Below are 21,254 nucleotides of genomic sequence, written 5' to 3'. Positions count from 1 at the left end.
TTGCAATAGAGCAAAATCTTGATACATAAGGACATATAATGTGAAGCTAATTGAAAGGACCTCCAGGATACTGAAACAAAAGCCATACAATGAATGATTGTTGTCCTTAATATACTATGTTGTCTCTCATCTCCTTTGCTGTCCCTTGGTTATCTCATATTGGTATAGTATCTCACTTTGTTATCTGATATATTGAATTTATTTGTATTTGGATATTTGAAATTTGATAGGGAAGGGGGGAAAATCAAGACGGGTGGGGGGTGTGGGGGGGGAGGGAAACGGGTACCAAGACATGTGAAAGGGCATCAATGTATGTGAATTAATGCACCTTCTATCTGGCAAATATCATGTAACCCTTTTACTAATTACAATAAAAAAAAAGAAGGAAATAAAAAAAAATCAGCAAAAAAAAAAAAAAAAAAAAAAAACAAGTGATTTGTGCCAGCCATTTATATTCCTAGCACTTGGGAAGCTGAGGTAGAAGTCACAAGTTTGAGCTCAACCTAAGCTATGTAGTGAGACTGTGCCTCAAAATACCATTACTGGCTGGTAGTTTCAACTAGTGGTAGAATGCTTGCCTAGCATTCACAAAGACTTGGTTTCCATTCCTCGGTACCACATATATACAAAAAGCCAGAGGGGTGCTGTGACTCAAGTGGTAGAGCTGTAGTCTTGAGAAAGATCAAGGACAGTGCTCAGGCCCCGAGTTCAAGCCCCAGAACTAGCAAAAGAAAAATACCATTACTACTTCTACCACTGCACCATACTACCTCCAACAATAATAAAGAAAGTTAGTTGAAATTACATAATGACAGTAGTGACAAATGAGTTTGTGCTTCTCTATTTTTATGTGCATGGAGCTTGTCCCAAGAACACGTTTTCCCAAGCTTTCTGTTTGTCATTAGGATCCCTTTGCATTCTGAAAACATTACTAAGGACCTCAAAAATGTTTGCATATGTATAAGTTTTTATTATATTAAGAAATTGAAACAGAAAATTTCAGTATGTTTGCTGAGTGAATTGATTTGCTAAGAATGTATTGCATGTTGATGCTAATTTTCACTAAAATAATTATAGGTCTGGGGTAGAGCTCTGTGGAAGAGCACTTGCCTACCATGCATGAAGCCCAGGATTCAATCTCCTCCACCACCATAAATAAATCAATATAAATAATTATACTTTAAAAACTATTGAGAAGTTTGCTTCACATTTTTGAAAAGGCCCTTAATGCTTGACTTAATAGAAATAGCTCGATTCTCTTAACTTTGTACTTTCCATCTATTATATTATCACACATCATGTAGTCTTTGGAAAATGTTTAAATGTTATTATGAAATTAACATGTTTTTTGTATTATGGTTGATGCCCTAAATATAATAGAGATTAGAGGAGTGAATTTTTTGTTCTATCTTAAACCTAAGTCTGAAATAAAACTATGTAATATGTGAGAAATACATCAAAGTTACCTTAACTTTGATGAGCTTTATCATTTTACTAATTAATTCCTTCTCCCACAATGTAAGAAGTATGTTTTATTTTCTGTTTATTTTTCTTAGATAGTAGATTCTATTTTTAACATTAGATGACGACAATGATGGTGATGATGATAATGAAGTAGTTGTTCAAAGGCGTTACAATCCCATAAGTCAGAAATACATTGCTTCTGAACAATGTCATCTCTTCTTCCTTTTTCTCCATTCTCCCCTCCCTTCCCTACCATCATGTTACATAGTAAGATTCTGTATTTTGCCACCATACTTTTCTGAGCTTTATATTGTCTTTTAATTTTTTGTTATTAGCTATTAAATGATGAATAAAAAACAAAAATATTTCCTCACTTATCAATGAGTTATAAATTTCTAGAGTAGTGTTACTACTGAATATGTGGGTTTTTGGGAAAGTGTTTGACTGTTACTCTGTTTAGATAGGTTAACTAGGTAGAGTTTCTCAGGCAACCTATGAACCCATGTTACTTAAGTGCCCTATTCGCTTTTACAAATGCTCTTGATTTTGCCTTTGAAAAATTGCACTCCAAATATAGAATTAAAAGTTAAACTTTCAGAATGTTACATATCTTTTAAATCTAAAAGCATTTTTGAGATCTCTAAATGATCTCTAGAAAATTCCAAGGATCCATTTTCCTTATAAAGACAGAAATGTTAGAAGTACTGAGGATAGTTTGATTTGATTCTTTTGTAACTGTTGCATGAGAAGTATTAAAATCAAACACTATCCAGTCTTTTCTATGTTGTTTTTAAAATAGATAAAAACATTCATATAAAATTTACAGAAATAACATACTTTATGTTCAATACCTGGAGATTTTATAATGTTCTCCTTGTCCTGGTATTCTTTTGTAACCCAAAGAGAAACAGTAAACAGAGCTCTCCTGAACTGCTTCAATAATGAACAAGATATCTAGCCAGAAGATCAACAAGGAATTAGTGGAGGTGAACAACAATGTACACCAATGAGATTTAGCTGAGAGGTGGAGGGCACTCAATGGAGCAATAACAAAATAATGTCCCATTCTTGTCAAGTGCTTATGGAACATTCTCAAGGACCATGTTTGGCAACAAGTCTCAACCAGAGATAGGGGAAGAGAGATTTGAAATGATTAAGATGAACAAAGCATATTATCTGGTCACACTGGAATAAAACTAAAAATTAGTAGCAGAATGAAAGCTGGAAATTTCACAAATAGGTAGAGTTTGTAAACATACTTTCAAAAAGCAATGACTTGAAGGAAAACCCACAAGGGAAATTAGAAAATACCTATAGATAAATGAAATTGTCAACAGCATAACACAACTTGGGAGCTCAGAAGAAAATTTTTATCAGTAAATGCCTACATTAAAAAAAAAGGATATCAAGCCAGACACGGTGGCTCACACCTGTAATCCTAACTACTCAGGAGGCTGAGATCTGAGCATCAAGGTTCAAAGCCAGCCCAGGCACCAAAAGACCCTGTGACTTATTCCAATTAACCTCTAGAAAATGGGAAGTAGGGCTTGGCTCAGGGGTCAGGTGGGTAGCCCTGAGCTGAAGAGCTCAGGGCCTTATTCCATGACCCAGAAAAAAAAATCAAGATCTCAAATCTTTAAAATTGGAGTATCTACGAAAAGAAGACCAAATGAATCCCAAAATGTAGCAGAAGGTGGCAATAAACATTAGAAATGATTGAAATAAAAATAGAAGAGCAACACAGTAAAACCAAGAGTTTGCTCACTAAACACATAAACAAAATTGACAAAGAAAAAAAAAGAACTTTCTACTGGTAGGGCCAGGAGCATGGCCAAGTGGTAGCGTGCTCACCTAGCATGCACGAAGCCCTGGGTTCAATTCCATGGAACCAAATACACAGGAAAAGCCAGAAGTGGGCTCATGTAGCAGAGTACTAGCCTTGAGCAAAAAGTGTCCAAGGACAGTGCCCAGACCCTGAGTTCAAGCCACAGGACTGGAAAAAAAAGAACTTTCTATCAAAAAACTCATTCATTTTTACATAAATAAAAGTGATTATAAGTGATATATAAACTATTATATGACAACAAATTGCATGAAATGACAAATTGCTAAAACATATAATTTTGCTAAATGGACATAAAGAGAAGCTGACAATGTCAAGAGCCGGGTGCTGGTGGCTCACACCTCTTATCCTAGCTACTCAGGAGGCTAAGATCTGAGGATCAAGGTTCAAAGCCAACCCCAGCACAAAAGTCCCTGTGAGAGTCTTTCTTCAGAAAACCGGAAGTAGCGCTGTGGCTCAGTGTTAGAGTACTGACTAGCCTTGAGCACAAAGAAGCTCAGGGACAGCGTCCAGGCCCAGAGTTCAAGCCTTATAACCAACAACAAGAAAGAAAGAAAGAAAGAAAGAAAGAAAGAAAGAAAGAAAGAAAGAAAGAAAGAAAGAAAGAAAGAAAGAAAGAAAGAAAGAAAGAAAGAAAGAGAGAGAGAAAGGGAGAGAGAGAAAGGGAGAGAGAGAGAAAAAGAAAGAGAAAGAGAAAGAAAGAAAATCAAGAAACATATAATAAGTACTAATCCAAAACCTCCCAAAGACATGGTTCACAGAGAACAAAGGGAAAAAACCTACAATCAACTGAATTGTGTATAAAAGCAAATTGGTACAACCTAAGATCTTCTCATGATTAAAAATGTTCAGAACACTAGGCTTTAGTGGCTTATACCTGTAATCCTAGCTACTCAGCAAGCTGAGAACTAAGAATCATGATTTCAAATCAACCCAAACAGGAAAGTCTATAATACTCTTATCTAGAATTAAACACTAAAAAGCTGGAAGTGGAGCTGTGACCCTAGTGGTAGAGTGCTAGCCTTGAGCATGAAAGCTCAAGAATAGCATCAAGGCCCTGAGTTCAAACCCTAGGTCTGACACACACACACACACACACACACACACACACACACACACACACACACACACGCAATTTTCTAGGACATTTTGAATGGAATATCTTCAGTTTAATACAGCACATACACACATATGTATATGTAATTCGTAGCTAACAGACATACTGAAGGATTGAATGCTTTCTCTTTGATACCAGAAACAAGTCACTTCTATCATGGCTATTGAATATTGTACTGGAATTTGAGGCCAAGAAATTAGATAAGAGAAAGAAAGGAGACAACAGAAACCTTAGGACAAAAGGTAAACCAAGTCAGCAGTAACCCTAGACACTACATTGGAAATAAACTATTCAACTTGGGGGTGGAGAGGAGATGGGAGGGGAAAAACTAGGAGAGATGAAGGAGGGGCTGACACTGACTTATGTAATTGTAACCACTCTGTGCATCACCTTTAAAATAAAATTTAAAAGAAAAAAGAAAAGGAAATGTAAGATACCCAAAGTGGGAAGAATAAAGAAATCACAGTTTATAGATGACATGATTCTATATACAGAAAATTTAGTCTGGTTAAAATTGTTCCTAGGTATTCTATTCTTTTGGAGTTATTATAGATTAAATTGTTAAATTGTTTTATTTCCCTTTTAGTTTGTTCATTTCTGATACATGAAAACACATCTAATTTTTGCATGTTGATCTTTTTTTTTGGGGGGGGGGGTTCATGGGACTTGAACTTGGCCTGGGCGCTGTCCCTGAGCTTTTCAGCTCAAGGCTATAGCTCTACCCTTGGGGCCAAGCCTCACTTCCCATTTTCTAGGGGTTAATTGGAGAAAACAATCTCAGGTTCTTTAGTGCCTGGCTGGCTTTGAACCTTGATGCTCAGATCTCAGCCTCCTGAGTAGCTAGGATTACAAGCATGAGCCACCACGCCTAGCACTGCATATTAATCTTATACCTGAAACTTTGCTGGATTCATAGCTTCTGGTTTCTGTGGGACTTTCTGTATATAGGATCATGCCTGGCAGGTTTCAAACCATGAAAGTCCATGAGAATCCTAGATACAATTAAACATCAAAAAAGCTAGAAGTGGAGTAGTAGCCCCAAGTGATACAGTACTAGCCTTGAGCAATAAAGCTCAAGGATAGCATTCAGGACTGGTACACACATTCCCTTAAATCCAATTAACCAAAAGAGCCATAAGTGGAGTTGTGGCTCAAGTGGTGGAGTGCTAGCCTTGGGCAAAGATAGCTCAGGGACAATGCCCTAACCCTGACTTTGAGTCCTAGACCAGCATACACACACACACACACACACACACACACACACATTTCCAAGAATAAAATGATAACTTTATCTTAGAAAAACTGTTATTATAATTCAGTATATTCATAGTTTATAACAGAAAAATAATAATTATCCCTAGGATCTGAAAAAAACATATTATTCCATTCAATATACTTTAAAATGTTTACCTGTAACTAAGAGCAATGCTATCCTTTTTTTTCAGTGGTGGTACTGGGTTTGGACTCAGGACTTTGCACTTGAAAAGCTGTGTACACCCTGAGCCAAATACCATCTTTAGTGCCTAAAATGTAACAAACTACTTAAAAACATTTAATTATGATAATTTCGTAATGAATTTTAAGAATATCTGATATTTTGATTGTGGTTTGGAAAACTTTATAGTCTACATTAAATTTTTGATCACATCAAATCTGGTGACACAAGAACAATAATGTTATGTTACACAACAATGATCCTCCTTTTATGCTTTCTATTAGGGTTTTATTTTTTTAAGCAAAGTGAGTAACACTCTCACTCCACGCTGTGTGTTGTGAAATCACAATAATAACATATAGCGCAGAAATCTTTGTTTCAAAAGAATCATTTGACTGGTTATTAAATATTGCACAAATTTCTGGTAACAAATTTTTGGTGATAAAACATTTGGTTATTCTGCTAGCAGAGATTTATAATAGAGCAAAACCTAGATACATAAGGCCATATAGTATGACCTAAATGAAAGGACCTCTAGGATATAGAAACAAAAGCTATATAATAAGTGGTTGTTGTCCTTAATGTACTATGTTATCTCTCAACTCTTTTGCTGTCCCTTGGTTATCTCATATGTTTACAGTATTTTACCTTGTTATCTGATATATTGTATATATATTTATTAGGTTATTTAGAATGATGTTAGGGAAGGGGGGGAAACAAGATGAAGGGCAGGGGTGGGGGAGGGAAATGAGGACCAAGACATGAGAAAGGGTATCAATGTTTGTGAAGTAATGCACCTTCTATCTGGTCAATATGACGTAACCCTTCTATTAATTACAATAAAAAATATTTGAAAAATAAACATTTGGTTATTCTGATTCTAAGCTCCTTTCAGAATGACTAGCAAGCTTCAAGTTCCCACTGTACCTGTTTGTTTCAGGAGATTCCAGGTGACTTTACATTTCTGGATCTGTTCAAGCGCACGAGTCAGTAGCATATTCTATTTGACGACAATGTAATAAGATAATTAGGCTCTAAACAAAAATAGCATTAAGCAAATTAATATAATACCACTGAATTTTCATTAAAATCATTTAAAATGATAGTTTAAATATCACATTTGAGAGTTGATATAGAAATATTAGTCTCTAAATGTAGGTTTCCTTAATATCTCCAGTAAATGAGGATCAAATAGAAAACTTCAAGCATATCGATTGATTTTTCTTTTGGCAGTACTAGGGTTTGGCCCTGGGACTTCACATTTAGTATGCCGGCACTCTACCACTTGAGCCATATCCCCATCCTACTTAGTTTAAGTTATTTTTCAGGTAAGGTTCCATGTTTCTTCCTTCCCTCCTTCGCACCTCCTACCTATGACCTCTGACCTCTCATGTAGCTGAGACTACAGGGGTGAGCCATTGCATGTGGTACTACTTATCGATTTCTTTAATAATTTAGATCCAAAGAGAAATATTTCCCAAGTGGTATTCTGTGGATCTCCACAGACCCTTTTTCAAGCAAAACAAAAATAACAAATGAAACTTATAACACAATTAGGTAGTGCTGGGAGATATCTCAGCAGTAGGATGACTGCCAAACAGAGAAAAGCTCTTGGTTCAAGCCAGCAAAATCAAAACAAATACAATATAATTATGTAAAGTCCCAGGAAACTGCCCTGAAGGAATACAGATAATGAAAAAATATATTCCATATATCTACTAAGTACTTATAAGAACAGTAAGAACCTGTGACATTTGAGCCATGACTTCCCTACCACTCTCTGACTCAGTGTGATGGAAGCACTGCATTAGGTAGGTGTGGACAGATTTCCAGGCTAGGGATTCCTAGGAGAGCTAGATTTCAGGCACTTCTCATTACCCGCCCCTTCTACCCCAAGGTTTCTACCACAGAACCTCTATTATAATAAAGAAACACAACTGAAAGGTCTGGAATTGTGTTCATCTACCCCTATTTGTAAGACAAAAGCTACACTAGACCAGGCTAATTCTGAATACTGGATCTCAATTGTTCTTAACCCAGTCTCTCTATAAAATAGAATTTCCATAGAGCTGGGAATGTAGCTTGATGGTAGTGTGCTTTGCCTCACATGCAGAAAGCCCTGTATTCAATTCCTCAATGCTACATACACAGAAAAAGCCGGAAATGGTGCTGTGGCTCAAGTGGTAGACCACTTGCCTTGAGCTCAGGCCCTGAGTTCAAACCCCAGGACTTCCCCTTCCCCAAAGAACAGAATTTCCATGTTGGGAGAGTGGGAGAGGCAAGACAAAAAATGTATCCCATCTTCCACTCATAGAGCTAGGCTTTCTCTCTGATAGAATTGGACCAAAATCTCTGCCCATAGTTCCAAAATAGAGGTTCATTTTCTGCTAAGTGAAAGGAGTATTTGTCTGTTAGGGGAATTATTGCAATTCCAACAGAGACCAAAGTAGTTCAAATCTAAGAGCACTGTGAAAAGCCATGAATATTTTGGTAGTGAACAAGTGAGAGAAGGCTGGTGGCTCGACGGTATCAATAGAAAACAGTCGACTCACTTGAAGTTTACAGAGAGACTCACACAAACAGGCAATGATGATCCCTATCCCTCTAGAAAAGGAACTTTTTCTTTTCTTTTCTTTTCTTTTCTTTTCTTTTTTTTTTTTGTTGGTCATTGTACTTGAACTTTGAGCCTGGGCACTGATCCTGAGCTCTTCGGCTCAAAGCTAGCACTCTACCACTTGAGCCACAACACCACAACTGGTTTCCCAGTGATTAATTGGAGATGAGAGTCTCACGGACTTTGTAGTGCCCAGGCTGGCTTTGAACCACAATCCTCAGATCTCAGCTTCTGAGCAGCTAGGATTACATGCCTGAACCACTGTTGCCCATCTGGAAAAGGATTTTTTTTAATTGGATCTCACTATGGAGCAATTTCTTTCCAATGGCTTTTTAACACCCCCTCCACACACATACCACAAAGAGGAAAGGAAGAAACACATTTGAAATTAGGAAATTAGTCTAGAATACCAGCTGCATGGAAAATTAGTAGAAGAAAACTATTTACAAGTATAACAGGGAAATTACATAAGAGGTAGTATTAAAGCATTCCACTAAAACTGTCATCTGCTTTTTTCTAGGAAGATGGGTCAAAGGGATTTCACTACAAAAACTGCCCTCTAAGGAGTTATCTAAGAGTCTGCACACTGTGGAGAAACAAACTTTACTATACTAGCCAAGCCAATTCATGAAACAAATAAGAAATAACAAATATTAACAATATCAAGCCCTACAGGAGGTCAGTATCAAAGATACCATAATATCTAAAATGTCTACTTCTCAATGAAAATGACAAGCTACATAAATACAAAGAAAAATTTGACTCATAGAAAAGAAAGGAACAGATAACAAAAAGAAACCCTGACTCTGAAAAGGCTCAAGTGTTAAATTGAATAGATTTATATTTCAATGCTACCTTGAATATGTGTAAAAAACTAAAGGCTACCACATGTAAAGAAGGAAAAACAGTAAAAATTAAAGAGAGATAGAGAGAAAACTCATCAAATACAAAGGAATCTCATTAAGATGAACAGGTGAGCCAGATGCTGGTGGCTCACATCTGTAATCCTAGTTACTAGAAGGCTGAGGTCTGAGGATTTCTAGTTTGAAGCCAGGCTGGACAACAAAGTCTGTAAGACTGATTTTCAATCAACAACCTGAAAGTCAGAAATGGAGCTGTGGTCCAAGTAGTAGAATTCTAGGCTTGAACAAAAAAGCTCAAGGACAATGCTCAGGCTCTGAGTTCAAGCCCTGGGACTGACATCAATATACCTACACCTACCCACTCCATCACACACACGAGATATTAATAATACACACACAAAAGATTAATAGCTGACTTCTCTTTAAGAACAATGGGACTCATTAGGGATAACATATGCCAAATGATAAGGAGTTGAGGATAATAGTACAGTTGAAAAACATTTGCTTGGCCTTTGTGAGGACCTCATACTGCATAGTAATGGAACAAAAGTAATAGTGCTCTAAACTATTGTAATCAGACTTGGATGCAGACAAATTAACATCTCTATTGTAAGCTTTTGAACATTCACTAAGAAAATCACTAAACATACTTTATAAAATTTATTAAAGAGACTAAAATACTACACTCACTTAATACAAAAGAAAGGAGGGCATTAAAACTAAAAAAAAAAAAATCTGAGGAATAAAGAAACCAAAAAAAAATGGCAGACCATATAACAAAAACATTAAATCTGCCTAGATTAAAAATAATGTAATAAAAGGAAGAAATTGTCACAGCCTATTTGTTAAAACATGGCTATAATCTGTTGTAGGAAATAGGCATTAGATCCAAAGACACTAGATTGAATGAAAAAGGATGGAAAGAATGCTAAATTGGAGACTTCATCATCCTGTTGTAAATAATGGCTAAAACAACTGGGCAGAAAAGCATCCAGAACAGAGCAGGTTTAAACAACACCATAAACAAACAAGGTCAAATAAACATCCATAGACTATGCCATCAATCTAAATTCTATGAATACCAAAAGGAAAAATTGTCTACACAAAATGTGTACCTGATTGTTTAGCATAGCCTTATTCATAATAGCTGAAAATTGGAAACTGCCAGTGCCCATCTATGAATGAATAGATAAGCAAAAATTGATACATTTGCACAATAAAATGTTTTTCAACAATAAAAAGGCATGAAATACTGATACATACTGTATTATGGAAAGCCTTAGAAACATTGGAAGTTTTCTAACGGAAGCCAGTCAGAAAAGACTACAGATTATATGACATTTATATAAAATACTTAGAATAGACAAAACTGCAGAAAATACATTTGAGATGGTGGCAGGGATGAGGAATAATTGCCAGTGGGTAAGGGGTTTACTTTGTAGGATGATGAAGATGTTCGACAGACATGTTACGTTGCTGGTTGCACATGTCTGAATCTTCTAAAAAGAGTACATGCAAATGAGTAAATTTAAAATGCGAGTACAGTTCATTGGTATTATGCTTGTATAGCATGCACGAGGCCCTGGTTTCATTCTCAGCATATTAAAAATGAAAATAATGAGTGAATTATAATGCGCACAAATTGTACCTCAGAAAGTGTGTTAAATACCAAGGTAGGGTTGGAGGAATGGATCAGTTGGTAAAGTGCTAGTCAATGAGCAAAAGCACTATGTACTCAGTTTGAATTCTGGTCTCAGATCAAAAAGAAAAAATAATCAAAAGGATCAGGACACTTTTGTTGTGTATGAATTATCAGTTAAATATTTTAGGCTTTTCTATTCACATATACCTGTTTTCGTGTATCTGTATTTTCAATCACAACACTTTAAAAAAAAAGTAAAAAGCATTCTTTTTGTTCTTTTGCGATCCTGGGGCTTGAACTCAGGGACTGGGCACTGTCCCTGGACGATTTTACTCAATGATAGTGCACTGCCACTTGAACCATAGCTTCCCTTCTGGCTTTTATGTATATGTCGTAACGAAGAATCAAACCCAGGGCTTCATGTATGCTATGTGAGCACTCTAACACAAGGCCACACTTCCAGCCCCCTAAACTATTCTTAGTGTGCAGGCTGTACAGAACTGGCCTATAAGCCTGACTTTCCCAGTTGGTCATTTACTCCGCCCTCTTCTAGGGGGAAAAATGTGAATATTAACAAATTACTGTAATGTTCTAAAACCTTTTTTCCACTTTCTCTAATAGAGACAATGTGGGTAGGATTATCTAGTTTATCTGTATTCTTTTTTCCTCTTACTTGGGAACACTTGAGCCTATGAGAGTTTAGAGAACAGAGTACAGCTATATACATTTACACTTCAACTACAGGCTGAAATTGAGCATGACGGCACATGCCCATAGGAAGCTGGGATAGGTTGATCCTGAGTTTGGGCCAAGCTGGGTTACAAAGATCAATTTGAGGCTGGTGAGTTACACTGGAGACTTAAAAAATGTCATCATGCGGGGCAAGTGTGGTGGTAGACACCTGTAGTCCCAGCACTCAAGAGGCTGACGCAATCGGATTAGGAGGACAAGTCCAGCCTGGGCTACCTACTACTACACTGTCTCAAAACAACAAAAAAGAAAAAAAACAAGAGTGCAAAGGACCTGAGTTCAAGAACCAATACTGGCGTGCATGCGCACACACACACATACCAATTGTTAGAAACAAAATAAGTAAGAAGTATACTTAAGAATGATGATGGTTTCTTTGTGCCAATTTGATCTTTATTCACTGAGATACAATTTAAGAAATCCAGGACCACAAATTGAAAAGGAAAAACTTTTTAAAAGAACTGGATGGTACTATTTTTGTGTGTGTTTGTGATGGGTCTTGAACTGGACCTGGGCTCAGTCCTACCCTTGAGCCTGGGCATTGTCCCTGAGCTCTTCAGCTCAAGGCTACCACCCTACCCTTGAGCCAAGCCCCACTTCCTGTTTTCTAGAGATTAATTGGAGATAAGAGTCTCAGGTCTTTTTGTGCCCGGGCTGACTTTGAACCTTGATGCTCAGATCTCAGCCTCCTGAGTAGCTAGGATTACAGGCGTGAGCCACTGCATCCGGCTCACTACTATTGTTTAGTGAAGCAAAGATATTTATTGAGAAATTAATTTCATTTACTTTTGACTGTTAAGCATATTTGTTTTCACTTTGCTATCTTGGGCATGGTGGCTTTATGCCTGTAATAGCTATTTCAGAGGGCATAGATTAAACAAGATCACAGGTCCAAGTTAGCCTGGGCAAAAAGATTTGTGACATTTTATGTCAGTGGAAAAAAAGGTAAACATGGTGATGTGTACCTGTCATGGCTGCTATGACAAGAGGCACAAATCAGGAGGATCACAGTCCAGGCATATGTTCAGGAAAAAACTGACACCTTATATCAAAATAACTAGCACACAAAAAAAGGAGAGATGGGGGGGGGGAAGGAGAGAGAATGCTGGATTCAGACAAAGGCAAGTAATTCAGAATCCTTGTTTAAAATGAGTTAATGAAGCCGAATCTAAGTGGTTCACACCTATAGTCCTAGCTACTCAGGAGGCTAAGATCTGAGGATTAAGGTTGAAAGCCAGTCCAGCCAGGAAAAACAAACTGTGACACACACACACACACACACACACACACACACACACACACACACACACGTGCTCGTACATGCGAACCCCCTGTGGCTCAAGTGGCAGAGTGCTAACCTTGAGCAAATTAGCTCAAGTCATTGCCCAAGTTCTAAATTCAAGCTCTAGGACTGGCACAAAAAATGAGTTTCTTATAAAATGAAATCGGTGAGGAGAAAAAAAACAAAAGAACATCATTGCCAAAGTTTATCAAATCTTTGTAAATAGACGAGGTCTTCCACAGGAAAAAATACATGAAAGGAAACATTAAGTGGAGGATAGTGTCCTATGGGCCACATGAAAATAATGAAGAAAAGGGTTTTAAGAACATTCTATAGGCCATTTTTGTTTCTTCTTCAGAGAAGACTCTCTTTAAGTCTTTGGCCCATTTTTTAATGGGATGGTTGTTACTTTGGATATTAGTTTTGGAGGGATTCAATTATTTGAGTTGTTGATATATTTTAGATATGAGGCCTTTGTCCGTTGTTTGGTTGGTGAAGATCTTTTCCCACTCTGTAGGCTTCCTGATTAGTTTACTAGCTATGTCCTTTGCCATACAAAAGCTCCACAGTTTAATGCAGTCCCACTTATCCAGCCTTTCTCTGATTTGTTGTGATTCTTGGTCCTTATTAAAGTTTCGACCTGTGCCAAGGAGGTCTAGTGTATCTCCTTGTAAAGTTTTCAGAGTGTCGGCTTTTACCTCCAGGTCTTTGATCCATTTGGAGTTAATTCTAGTACAGGGTGACAAAGAAGGATCCAACTTTAGTTTTCTGCAGGTGTTTAACCAGTTCTGCCAGCACAACTTGTTGAAGAGGCTGTCTGTCTTCCATTCTATTTTTTTGGCTCCCTTGTCAAAGATTAGGTGGCCATAGGTCTGTGGTTTAATATCTGGGTCTTCAGTTCTATTCCATTGGTCTTCAGGCCTGTCCTTGTGCCAGTACCAAGCTGTTTTGATAATTATAGCTCTGTAATAGAGTCTAAAGTTTGGTATTGAAATTCCTCCTGCACTGTTCTTTCTGCTAAGAAGTGTTTTTGCTATACGGGTTCTTTTATTATTCCATATGAAAATTTGGAATGCCTCTTCTATTTCTTTAAAGAATGACATTGGGCTATTTATGGGTATTGCATTGAATTTGTAGATAGCCCTTGGCAAGATTGTCATTTTCACGATATTGATTCTTCCAATCCAGGAGCATGGGAGGTTTTTCCATTTCCTCAGTTCTGCTTTAATTTCCTTTTTCAGGGTTTTTAAGTTTTCATCAAAAAGGTCCTTTACATTCTTAGTTAAGCCCCATTGGTTAGGAAATGGAAAGACTTAGAAAAGATCATATTAAGTGAAGTAAGCCAGACTCAAAGGAACTTAGGCTCAATGGTTTCCCTCATTTGTCATAATCAGTAGAAACCTTGGGCTCTACTAGCAGAGATTTGCAATAGAGCAAAACGTTGATACAAAAGGCCATATAGTAGGATGCTAAATGAAAGGATCTCTAGGATATAGAAACATAAGCCATATAATGAATGATTGTTGTTCTTAAGGTACTATGTTATCTCTCATCTCTTTTGCTGTCCCTTGGTTATCTCATATTGTTACAGTATCTCACTTCATTACCTGATTTATTGGATATATTTGTATTTGGTTATTTGAAATTGGATAGGGAAGGGGGGAAAACAAGATGAGGGGTAGGGTTGGGGGGGAGGCAAATGGGGACCAAGACATGTGAAAGGGTATCAATGTATGGGAATTAATGCACCATCTATCTGGCAAATGTCATGTAACCCTTCTATTAATTACAATAAAAATATATGAAAAAAAGAACATTTTAAAAAAAGAGTGATCTCTGAAAAGGAACACATTTTAGAAGACATATTTAATCTTCTGAAGGAAGAAGCTAAGGCAAATATAACCTTTGCTTGTTAGGAGGGAATTAGCCATTGCAAACATTTGAAATCAAGATGTTGCCAGAATGGAGGAAAGGGTTCTTTGAAGTCAACAAAAATTATATCAGGGAAAGTAAACACCCGTAGCATTTCACTCTCATGTTTTCATTGAAGGTTGCACATTACCTCTTCAATAGTTGTTGCAGCTTTTCTTCCTTGCTCCAGATCAATTGCAGTTGCCAAAAGCAAACATGTATTCTGTGCAATCAGAATTACTTTATCAGAAGGACAAAGCAGGGACAGCTGATAAGAAATAAGCAGAGCATCAATGAATAGTGCCAATTTTGTCAGGTGAACACAAACAATCAGAATGAAAATCAGCAACATCCTGTCTCTGACTAAGAAAAGTCAGCTGGAAAAACCACATGATACCCTAGAAATGAAATGGACTGTAACGCTGATTTACAGTTTTAATTTTACATTGCTTTCTATTGTTTTTCAGCACCTTCCTAGAGATAAAAAAGCTTCATTTCTTCACTTTGCCTATCTTTCTCAGTGACAAGTGCTCTCATTTGCTCCTGTATTTCTAGGTAGTGATTCACTTCTCAATTTATGCTGTAATTTCTAAGTGATTTTCCCCTTGGCAAATATGTTTCCCTTTGGATTAGATGGAACTGAAATTAGTACATATATTGTTGTGGTTGAAAGAGACAAGGTGAAATCGTGACAGGCATTAGGGATAGCCTCATCATGAAACCTCGCTCTTCACTTTTAGAAAAACAACTCTCAGGCTTAGACTACAATAACATGCCAGGTCACTTGGATTCCTACATGGCAATCTCACAAGTATTATCATAAATGTCAGAACTAAGACTGACTTACCCACCTAATGAAGATGGTCATTATACTTAATGAGACTGTTAATTTATGCCCTTCACATTGAATAATCACAACCATGACCATCAGTGAGTTAACAGAATCTCAAGACCCCCAGTGAATTGACATCTCAGACTATTCCTAGGTAAGGTTAGGGAATACATAATCTCTCCAATTCTTTCCAGCTCTAAAATTTGAAACACTTCATGATTTTAACTTATAAGCTTATGTATTTCCAAATACGCATCAGGAAAATTCTCTAGCCCCTTCCCCTTTATTCCTTCATTAATACTCAGTCCTCTTTCTGTCATTTAACCTCTAGGCTAATGACCACTTTTAGATGCTTGTAACAGCAGCCAGGTTACATCTGTAATCCCCTCTACTTCAGAGGCTAAGAATGGGAAGGGCACATTTTGATGCCAGCCACAGCAGAAAAGTGCAAGAAAGTCCTTCTCAACTCTACACAGTAGTATGCCCTTGTCATCCTAGACTATGTGTAAGGGTGAGATTGGGAGGCTTGTGGCTCCAAGCAGGTAGGGCAAAAGTTTCCATGTGTCTCAGTGGATGGAAGATGGATGTGGGTAGCACAAATCCATCATCTTAGCAACTACACAAAATCTAAAATATATCAATCACAGTCCAGCCACATGCTGGGGGCAGAAAGCAAGACCCTACCTCAAAGATAACTAATGAAAAACAGGACTGGATGTGTGGCTCAGTGTTTCATACAGGGAAAATGATTTTAATTGAAAACAAATTTGCAAATATTCACATAATACTCCTCTTAAGAAAATATGAAAAAAACACAAATTTCCTAGCTCCCTTTTCAGTCCCTTTCTGCTGTATCCAGATGCATATTCTATAATACTATAGACTTGTTTGCATAGCTGGCAACTGGCAACTCTTTGACATATTCCTACCCTGTATAGGACATTGCCTGAAATCCCTAAAAGAGTAAAGATTTTGTAATTATAGAATTTTAGGATCCAGAACTGGTGTCTATGATGTTTTCATATCTGGATATTTGCCAGACACTTTTTTTTCCGGTGCCAGTACTGGGGCTTGAACTCAGGGCCTACCCAAAGTCCCTGAAATTATTTTTGCTCAAGGCTAGTCCTCTACCACTTGAGCCACAGCTCCATTTCTGGCTTTTTGGTATTGAATTGGAGATAAGAGTTTCATAGGCCTTCCTTTCCACACTGGCTTTGAACCATGATCCTCAAACCTCCTGGGTATTGAGGATTAAAGGCATGAGCCATTGGTGCCTTGCTCAACATTCTTACATTATGTTCTTTAGGGAAGAGATTGTCTTTTGATCATTTTTGCTTAGACACACATTGCAAATTCCTAGATTAAAAGCCAATCTAAATCCATACTTGGCTATTTACTGTAACAGTACTAGTTAGAACCTTATGTTCATATGTGAGGTACTTAATAAAAAAATCCTTACATTATAAGAAACCATGAGAAACTCTCTCATTGTTACTGGTTCTTTCTGAGACTGTGCTGCCAAGTTCCAAGCTGAAAGTTAACACAAAATAAGAAAATTATAAACATCTACTATGTAGTTATTATCATTATAATCTCTATTGGTATCATTTATGTTAATATACTACTAAAGGGATTACAAAGTGATTAAGTTAATAATTATAGGGGTGTAGAGAAATTTTTTTCAGGTGAATTTACCAATTCTTGTCACTTGCAATCTTATAGGGAAGGCACTATTGATTTTTATTTTGTTTTTAAAACTGGAGACAGAGAATTTTTTAACCTTTAGCAAGGGCTTATTTTAGTATAATGGGTTAAAGGAGGGATGGAGATAAAGCAGGGCAGAGGTGGGGGAGACACATCCATACCCTTAAGAAAAGCATGGCTCAGATGCATAAACAGTGGGTTTTATTGTTTGTTTCTTTTGGGGTGTGTGTGTGTGTGTGTGTGTGTGTGTGTGTGTGTGTGTGTGTGTGTGTTTGTTTATGCTGATACTGGGGCTTGAATTCAGGGCCTGGGTGTTCTCCTTTACATTAAGGCTGGCACTCAATCACTTAAACTATAACTCCGCTTCTGGCTTTTTGGCTGGTTAATTGGAAATAAGAGTAAGGTAATCCTAAGCTTGCTTCCACCTATGATCCTCAGATCTCAACCTCCGGAGTAGCTAGGATTACAGATGTGAGCCACAGGCATCTAACTCTGTCACTGTTCTTTATAATGGCCCTTTCTTTCCACATCCCAATATTCCACTTTTTGCTGGTTCCACATATGAGAGAAAACATGCAATACTTGTCTTGCTGAGATTGATTTGATGTGCCTAACATGGGAAACTCTAATTCTAGGCAGATTCTTGAAAATATAACTGCATCCTTTCTGGCTGACTAAAATCAAGTATAATACATTCTGCTTAAATATTCATTCATTGATTAACATCTAAGCTGACTCTATAACTTGGAATACTATTCCTATTGTACGATTTGGAATACTACAATAATAAACATGGGAATGCAATTATCACTATGGCTAGCTGATGCAGATGCTTTTGGGTATATAGTCAGAAGTGGTCAATGGGATCATGAGAAGGTCTATTTATAGTTTCCTGGAGAACATAGTGATTTCCAATGTTGCTGGGCAAATTACATTCAAAGAAGTAGTGTTCAAGGGCTCTTTTTATTTTATTTCTGCGTGTGTGTGTGTGTGTGTGTGTGTGTGTGTGTGTGTGTGTGTGTGTGTGATGGGTATGGTTATATAGCCTTAGCCAAAGCCAAATGGTAGTGAGGTCCTATCTCAAATAAAATGAGCCTGAGAGTACATATTTGTATCAATGTTTATGCTCTACCACCTGAGCCACAGCACCTCTTCTGGCTTTTTCTGTGCATGTGGTACCGAGGAATCGAACCCAGGGCTTTATACATGCTAGGCAAACACTCTACCACTAGGCCATACTCCTGGCCCAAAGTTTGTGAGATCTTACATTGAAGTCTTTGATTTGAATTGATTTTTATATTGGTCTCGTGGTTTTCTACATGTGGAAATCCACTTTTCCCAGCACCACTTACTAAAAGAGGGTATCTTTTATTCCAATGCATTTTTTTGTAACTGTGTCAAGAGTCAGATTGTTGTACATAAGTGAGTTTATTTCTAGATCCCCCATTCTACTGGTGTGTTTGGTTTTGTATTGGTACCTTGGTCATACTTTGAAGTCAAGTATTGTGATACTTACAGAATATAATTCAGTTTATTATTCTATCAGATATTTGGGACTGTTATATGATTTCTAGAATTTTCTTTGGTCTATTTCCATAAAGGTTGCTTTTGTGCAGGAGGGACACGATTCTGGGATTTTTTTTTAGCTCAGAGCCTTCTTCTATAGTGCTTTTATTTTTCTTTTTAAATTTTTATTACTGTTATCTATACCAAGGAATTTCCTTGTGATATTTTCAGAGATGGACACAATCACCTCCTCTGTTTTACTCTCGCAATCCTGCTTCTTCCTCTCCTATTTTCAAACAGTATTTTAGTGGGTTTCATTATACTATCTTCATATATGCATACAGTTTAATCATGTTTGTCCACAGTAACCTCTACTGTGCCTTCCACACTGGTTCATCCATCCAGGATGCTGCCTTATTATGTTATTGTTGTTATTATTATGACCATTTTAAGTTTACATTCCATGAGCAGAAACATGCAATATTATAGCTTGTATCACTAAACCTGATAATTTCCAGGTTAATTTCCCTATGAATAAGAAATTTCCCATTCTTCTTTATGGTAATATAATGCCTCATTGTTTGTGTATACTTCATTTCTTTTAGCAGCTATTGGGCACCTAGGCTGACTCCATAGCTTCACTATTGTAACTAGAACTTTTATAAACATGGTTATTGGCTACATAACCAAGAATGATAAAGCAGTGTATTAAGATAATTCCACTTTTAGTCTTTTGAGGAATCTCCTTACTGATTTTCATAGTTGCTTTTCTAATTTACATTTCCACCAGCAGAATGTAAGGCTTCCCTTTCTTCTCTACATCCTAGCCAGCATTGTTCTTTGCTTTCTTATTGATACCCAGACTAAGTAAAGTGTTATGAAATCAGTATCATTTTGATTTGTATTTACTTCATGGTTAAGGATGTTGAGCATTTCTTCATATATTAGCCATATGCAATTCTTTTGAAAATTGCCTATTTATTTGGTTACTTATCAGTTGGATTATGTGCTTCTTTCCATTTCTGGTTTCCTGGTGGTTAATTTGACATGAGTCTCACAGACCGGGGGAAGGGGGGAGGGAAATGGGGACCATGTCATGAGAAAGGGTATCAATGTTTGTGAAGTAATACACCTTCTATCTGGTGAATATAATGTAACCATTCTATCAATTACAATAAAAAATAAATTAAAAAAAGAGAATCATAGACTTTTGTGCCCGGGCTGCCTTTGAACCATGATCCTCAGATCTCAGCTTCCAGGATTACAGGTGTGAGCCAGCAGCACCTGGCCAGTTCCAGTATTCTACATGTATATTTCAAGTTTTCTCTGTACAAATCAGTTGAAGAGACTGTCTTTTCTGCAACATATGTTTTGGTACTATTAATTAAAATCAGATGGCTATCGATGTGTTTTATTTCTGATTCTTTCATTCTATTCCTTTGATTTACATGTCTGCTCGTGTACCAGTGCTATGTTGTTTTTGTTTCTGGAGTATGTTCTGGAGTATGATTTTTAAGTTTGGTATTGTGATACCACCAGCATCTGTGTTTGTTCAGTGTTACTTTTGCTATTTGAGGCTTTACATATTTTTGTGTTAATTTTAGGATTAATTTTTATACCTTTTTATTTTTTTGCCAGTTCTGGACCTTGAACTCAGGGCCTGAGCATTGTCTTTGGACTTTCTCAAGGCTAGCGCTCTACCACTGGAGCCTCAGCACCACTTCTGGCTTTTTTCTGTATATGTGGTACCAAGGAATTGAACCTGGGTCTTTGTGCATGCTAGGCAAGCACTTTAACCACTAGGCCAAACTCCCAGCCCTAATTTTTATACTTATATTAACAATGATATACATGCATGTGCACACACAAGCTTGTATGTGTGTATGTGTGCACATGCATGTATACACGCTAGTAATGGGAATTGAACTCGGGGCCTGGGTACTATCCATTAGCTGTGTTGCTCAAGGCTGTTACTCTACCATCTGAACTACACTTCCACCTAACATCTTTTTGCTGACTGAAATGAGTCTCACAGATTTTCCTGCCCGGACTAGCTTCCAACTGTGATTTTCAGATCTTAGCCTCCTGAGTATCTAGGATTACAGGCATGATGAGTCACTGGTGCCCAGCAGGACGTGATCTTTGGTTCACAGCTGGAGGGGTTCTGTGTGATGGAGTGTGGGTGTAGTCTCATCAGCTGATAGTTTCGTACTGCTGTGCTGGCCAAGCCAGCTGAATAATTTCAGTCGTTGTAGCTCCATTAACAAAAATGCCTCCCTCCTTCTTCCAGA

The 21,254-nt window shown here is 37.3% G+C and overlaps 1 protein-coding gene across 1 annotated transcript in view; it reads right to left on the bottom strand.

Annotated features, from left to right (window-relative positions):
- Tex11 (testis expressed 11) overlaps nt 1–21,254 on the bottom strand; it is a 243,360-nt gene that overhangs the window by 39,208 nt on the left and 182,898 nt on the right. Inside the window, exons 22-24 of the mRNA XM_090327103.1 lie at nt 17,213–17,283; nt 15,073–15,189; nt 6,782–6,859 (exon numbers count right to left, since the gene is read on the bottom strand). Of these exons, the coding sequence (XP_090183229.1) occupies nt 6,782–6,859; nt 15,073–15,189; nt 17,213–17,283 (266 nt within the window). The remainder of the gene's footprint in view (nt 1–6,781; nt 6,860–15,072; nt 15,190–17,212; nt 17,284–21,254) is intronic.

This window comes from Megascapheus bottae, chromosome X (assembly GCF_031878675.1).
Source record: "Megascapheus bottae isolate mThoBot1 chromosome X, mThoBot2.hap1, whole genome shotgun sequence".
In the NCBI taxonomy this organism is placed as follows: domain Eukaryota; kingdom Metazoa; phylum Chordata; class Mammalia; order Rodentia; family Geomyidae; genus Megascapheus; species Megascapheus bottae.
This window is presented reverse-complemented; position numbering and strand designations above follow the sequence as displayed.